General features: G+C 42.9%; 1 protein-coding gene across 1 annotated transcript; it reads left to right on the top strand.

Annotated features, from left to right (window-relative positions):
* Positions 1-5,153, top strand: LOC117441985 (Fc receptor-like B). The gene is made up of 7 exons (XM_034077981.2): positions 1-189; positions 970-1,096; positions 1,420-1,455; positions 1,786-2,040; positions 2,727-2,975; positions 3,050-3,241; positions 3,828-5,153. The coding sequence occupies exons 2-7, from the start codon at positions 1,066-1,068 to the stop codon at positions 3,920-3,922; spliced, it is 858 nt and encodes a 285-aa protein (XP_033933872.1). The 5' UTR covers positions 1-189; positions 970-1,065; the 3' UTR covers positions 3,923-5,153.
* Positions 5,154-5,631: the final 478 nt, after the last annotated feature.

The following is a 5,631-nucleotide window of genomic DNA, read 5'->3' as shown; positions in this document are numbered from 1 at the left end:
GGGGAGCAGTTGGAACAACGAGGGGAGCAGCTGGAACAACGAGGGGAGCAGCTGGAACAACGAGGGGAGCAGTTGGAACAACGAGGGGAGCAGCTGGAACAACGAGGGGAGCAGCTGGAACAACGAGGGGAGCAGTTGGATTTACAAACTAAACTGGCAGAAGAATGTGAATCAAACCTGCGACTTCAGGTCTGTCCGACAGAACTCCAGATGTGTCCTTGCTCCCAGTTATTTTTATTACAGCCAGCTATTACATTTAAAAAAAACACACTTAGCTTACTTCGTCCGCTTTGCGGTCTGAATGATGGAGTTTACGAGTGCTTTTGTTTTGAAATCAATTCCGTGAGTTTGGCCCCACCCCTCGCTAACCCAACCCTCATTAGACCATTTAGTAAGGTAAAAAGCAAAGACGCCTCTCAGACGCTCTTCCGTTTACGTGTTTTAATAAAGAAAAACAATTAGACGGTAGATACACGGATTATGTATGATCCATGAATGTTAAGACTTATATACACAAAAACACTTTTAATATGAAAAGTGTTGTTTATTATTAAGATCATTTTACATTATTATAATAAGAGGAAGTTTGAGAGCCAGGCTTTTGTTCTGGTCAAAGTCATATCGCCATCTAGTGGCGACCTCGTGCACTGCACGGTGAATACAAGACTACAATTCCCATGTTGCAGCCCATTCAGAGACAGAGGTGGTCAACCTGTGGGGAAGATGCCGACACAATTATTACAATTATTTAACGTTTATCATCAAACAGAAACATAAAGAGAATCTTAGTTTGCTTCAATAAACGCTGGACTGTTGAGTTGTGCCTCTTGTGTTGTCGTGTTCACTCCGACTGAGAGAGCATTCTCTGAGTCTAACTTGAGTGGAAGCTATATATTTGTATTAACCGCAGAAGCCTTGCAGCTAAGAGTACCACTGATCACCTGAAGGGTTCTAGATGTGTTTCAAAAGGTGTTCAGAGTGGTTGGAGGAAGCGGTGACAGGAAGGAAACGCTGTGTGGGCTCCTGTCAGAGAAACAGTTTGATGCCACATCACAAAGAGGTACAATGGATCCAACAAGTCTTCAACGCCTCGTCTGTAAGTACAATCTTTATACTGTTAGCATGAGGGAAGACGTTCAGACATCAGAACACATGTGAGAGTCCACTGAGCTGCACAACAAGCATCCAGAGTCCGGGAGATGGACCTCTCTTTCCTGTCTGCTTCGTTCAGGAGGAACTGCACTCAGATGATTGTTGTGGTGCATTCAAGTGCTGAAAGAAAGTCTGGTATTTCCTCAACTTCTATCCAGTCTGGCTCGTGCTAACTTTGCACTACATGCATGTGTTCTAAGAGCAGCATCCAGACCTGTGGAAGTGTCCTGTGTGTCGCAGTAAGCTCACCCTGTGGTTTCTCCTCAGTGCTCACCTCCCTGCTGAGCGGCTCCACTCACCAAGGTCAGTACACTTCCTCCGTCTCTCACTCACCAAGGTCAGTACACTTCCTCCGTCTCTCACTCACCAAGGTCAGTACACTTCCTCCGTCTCTCACTCAGAGCTGAGTCTCTGTCCACCTGATGCACCACTTAGTGTCAGAGTCACTGATCTCTCTTCTGTCCTCACACTGAACTATGCATGTTAGAGTCATCAGTGAACCTATCAGTGGCTTCTTCTTCTTCTTCTTCTTCTTCTTCTTCTTCTTCTTCTTCTTCTTCTTCTTCTTCTTCTTCTTCTTCTTCTTCTTCTTCTTCTTCTTCTTCAGTGTTTTATAACTCTTCCTCCCTGCAGCTCGTCTGACGGTGACTCCCAGCAGCTCTCAGGTGTTTGCAGGAGAACGTGTCTCTCTGAGATGTGAGGACGCCTCTGAGGGATGGACTGTGAGGAGAAACACGAGCAAGGAAATAAGAGCTGAGTGTGGAGTCTGGGGAACACCTGCTGGTTCCTCCTGTGCCATCGGCTACACTGACCCTGTGGACAGTGGAGAGTACTGGTGTGAGTCCACAGGGGGATCCACCAGTGACACCGTCACCATCACCGTCTCCGGTAAGATCAGCCTCTCTGTTTCCTCATCAATACTAAAAACACTCTAAGAAGTTCATCAGAAAGAGGAAGCTGTGCTAACCACAGGGTGCAGAACACACATTCTCACACACACTATCATCCACTAGATACTCCTCAGTACAGTCTCATACTTTAGGGACTAACACATATTTATACATTTTATTTCCTTCTATAATATCAGAAATATAGAGTTAGCTTTGGATGGTAAGACGATAAATGATCGTTCTTCTCACTGGACTCATATATATAATAAAGTATTTTCCTAGTTATTAATTATTAATATTGATGGATATTATTATTAAAAGCACTTTTTATTTAATTATATGTTACTAATCATTAGTGAAGGTCTGGATGGAGAGTTTCAGAGTTGATGAAGTTCAGATTGAGGAAAGGATCTACGTATGCTAAGCTAACTGACGCCATATAGTCACATTGTCCAACGTCGTTATAACTGATACTTTGTGAGGTTTGTTACGTTATTTTGTAAAGTGTATTTTAACGTGAGTAAAGTCCATTGTTCTACAGGGCGTTTCAGACTTCAGCGTGCTAACGTTAGCTTTTCAGTTAGCTACGCAACAGCCTCACTTGGCAGGTAGTGGGTTCATTCATAATCTCTGCCATGTGTAAGTTACTGATCACCTTCATTCTGCATCTGGCTCCGTGTTCAGGTGGATCAGGTGGATCAGTGATCCTGCAGAGTCCTGCCCTCCCTGTGACGGAGGGAGATGACGTCACTCTGACCTGCAGAACAAAGATGGCCGACCCCCCCTCTGCTCATTTCTTCAAAGATGGCGTCTCCATCAGGACTGAGCCTGATGGTCACATGACCCTCCTCCATGTCTCCAGGTCTGATGAAGGCCTCTACAAGTGTAGCTTCCAGGGTAAAGAGTCTGCATGGAGCCGGCTGTCTGTCTCAGGTGAGGAGCTTTGCTTTGGTTTCAGGACTCGTTGCTTCAGATGTTCACCTGACCAGGTGTGATGCTCTCTGCAGGAAAACCTCCTACGACCACAAGGCCGCCCACCTCCTCCTTCTCCACGACCATGGACCCGCCCACAGCCTCCTCTGCACCTCCTGCCTCCTCCCTCCACCTTGTGTTCAGGGTGATCTGCCACCTGGTGGTTTTCTGCCCGTACTGCATCTCCACTTTCCTCATGGTGTCTATATATCGAGAGAGGGCCAGAGGTAACTTCTCTCAGCTTGCACATCTAACTCAGGGGTGTCCAAACTACGGCCCAGGGACCAAATGCTGCCCGCGGACCTTTTTGAATCGGCCCTCAGCAAATTCAAAAAGTATAATGGAATATTGCCCACAAATGAAACGTGTGCTTGTCTTATGTTGTACTTCTTAAATATAAATGTAAACATACAGTACACAGTAGTATTCATGTGTTAATGAGACCACTTTTCAAATAGATTCATTCAATTCAAGTTGGAAACATTTTCTAACAAATCTTAGTTGATAAGAAAAAAGCCCAATGACTTATTTCCGTAACAAGCTTGAAATAAACCTTCATATTTCCTCTTGTTATAATCACTCTGAGGATCTGCTTTAAGGGATGAGCTAAACCCTCACAGCACCATTTACCTACATTTGATTGGTTTTACTGACTGAACTTACGAGGTAATAAACCTCGAGAGAGCGGCCCACCCTTCGTATATCTTTCTGTATGCGGCCCTCGTGAAAACAGTTTGGACCCCCCTGATCTAAAGGGATTTAATATCCACCAAAACTCTTAATACCTTTTCTACATGTTCCTTCTGACAACAGGAAGTGACCCGACTCCGCCCACCCACGCTGAGCAGGGATTGGACGATGACTACGATGATGTCATGTCTGCTGTCACCACGGAGCATCAGTTCTGAAACAGTGGAGGACCCAGAACGCTTCCCTGAGGAACGCCATGTTTTTAACTCAGTGTAATCATGTATTGACTGATATCGTGCACATGCAATATTATTCCCTTTATTTCTGAAGCAGTGTTCTGTTAGTGTTGGAGCCATTTTCATTGACTTATTATTGTCTGATAGTTTAGGCTTGATGATAATATAAATTAGATTAAACTCACCGTCTAAAGGTATTTTTGTGAGTCATACTATGGTTTAAAATGTATTAATTGAAGGCTCACTTATTTGTTACGTGCGTCAGTATCACGTGCACGGCTGTATGCCTATATATGGTAGATTGATAGGACACAGCTGATGTTGATGAGATGGGGAAATGGAAAAGTCTTTTGACCTTTTTTTTTTTGTTCTGTTGGAGATAAACTTTGAGTTACTATGAAGCGAAGACATGTGTCCTCCTGGATGTTCCGTGTGGATCAAGGAATACAGCGCATCTGATTCAACTACGATCTCCGCTGAGTTGTTTGAAAACAAAGAGAGGCGTGTCAAAACCCACAACCCCGATAGAGGTGGCTATTAAATTGTAGACAAGGATTAAAACGCCACCACAATTAGCATTAGCAGCTAATGCTCAGTACGAATAAGATATGCAGACACAAAGAAAACGTATACTAAAGTTAAACAATTAGAAAGTTGTAATTCCATTTTCTTTCACATTTCAGGAAAACTAAACTTCTGAAGTCAGTGAATTCATTCAGGATTTATCCCAAACACTTCAACAGTGAGTTATGTATTAAATGTACATCACCACATGTAGAAGTTGGAACATTGTTTATTTGATAGACATCTTGCAGAAAATCACCTCCAGGATCTTTATTGACTTATTGACGAGTGGACGCTGAGCCTAGTTTACAGTTACATTAAATAACTCTGCGTATAAACTCTTAAACATTATCTTAGTTATTACTCTCCAAATATCTGGACCAAAGCCCAGAAACCTGCAGGTCCTTTTGAATCCAGACTGAAGACTCCCTGTTTGCTTTGCACTGAACTCTGCTCACCTCACGATGCACAGTCGCTGTTATTCATGTGGTGAAGACCGGAGCTGTTCTATATCAGCTGGTTTCATGTTTGTTTGAGTGCCTCTGCTTCTGAATGACCTGCTGCATCATGTCCTCATGTCTTCAGTTGTGTGACGCACTTTGAATCGCCTCGTGTTGGAGGTGCTTTAAATAAACCTGCCTTACAGGAACACTTGTATTTCATTATGAGGGTTTGTTGTGTTGGGTTTCCTTTCCCTCTCAGAGCCATTAGATTAAATACTCCTTCCACAAAATAAAGTTCAGCTTATTATTTATTCTATATCAGTATATTTTCCTTTAGTGATAGTGTTTTTTGGAACAGGTATTGTGTATCCAGTATGTGGTAATGAGAAACCCGAGCACATTCATCTGAGTTATTGCTTTCACGTCATTCCTGATTATTTGAGACTAAATCCTTGAGTGGGTTCAGATCCTTCTTAGAGTCAGTGAGGCGTGGACTTAACTTCTGAGTGTCTGCAATAATCAATGGCATTAATAATCAGTATCTCATTCTTAACTGGGAATGGTTGTCATGTATTTAACATTAGGAATGTTTTAGTCCGGTCAAACTTTCTCTGTTGAGATTCCTGGAAAAGGGAAATGACACAAAATACTTTTCATTAAAAAAGTTGATTAAAAAACAAAACT

The sequence above is a fragment of the Pseudochaenichthys georgianus genome, unplaced genomic scaffold, assembly GCF_902827115.2.
Source record: "Pseudochaenichthys georgianus unplaced genomic scaffold, fPseGeo1.2 scaffold_2251_arrow_ctg1, whole genome shotgun sequence".
NCBI classification, from domain to species: Eukaryota; Metazoa; Chordata; class Actinopteri; order Perciformes; family Channichthyidae; genus Pseudochaenichthys; species Pseudochaenichthys georgianus.
The sequence above is the reverse complement of the archived record's forward strand: the minus strand, read 5'-3'. Positions and strand labels throughout refer to the sequence as shown.

Excerpts from the sequence above, each read along its gene's own strand:
- LOC117441985 (XM_034077981.2), top strand. The coding sequence starts at position 1,066 with ATGGATCCAACAAGTCTTCAACGCCTCGTCT. Across the intron at positions 2,976-3,049 it reads GAGCCGGCTGTCTGTCTCAG|GAAAACCTCCTACGACCACA; the intron begins GTGAGGAGCTTT and ends TGCTCTCTGCAG. Across the intron at positions 3,242-3,827 it reads ATATCGAGAGAGGGCCAGAG|GAAGTGACCCGACTCCGCCC; the intron begins GTAACTTCTCTC and ends TTCTGACAACAG.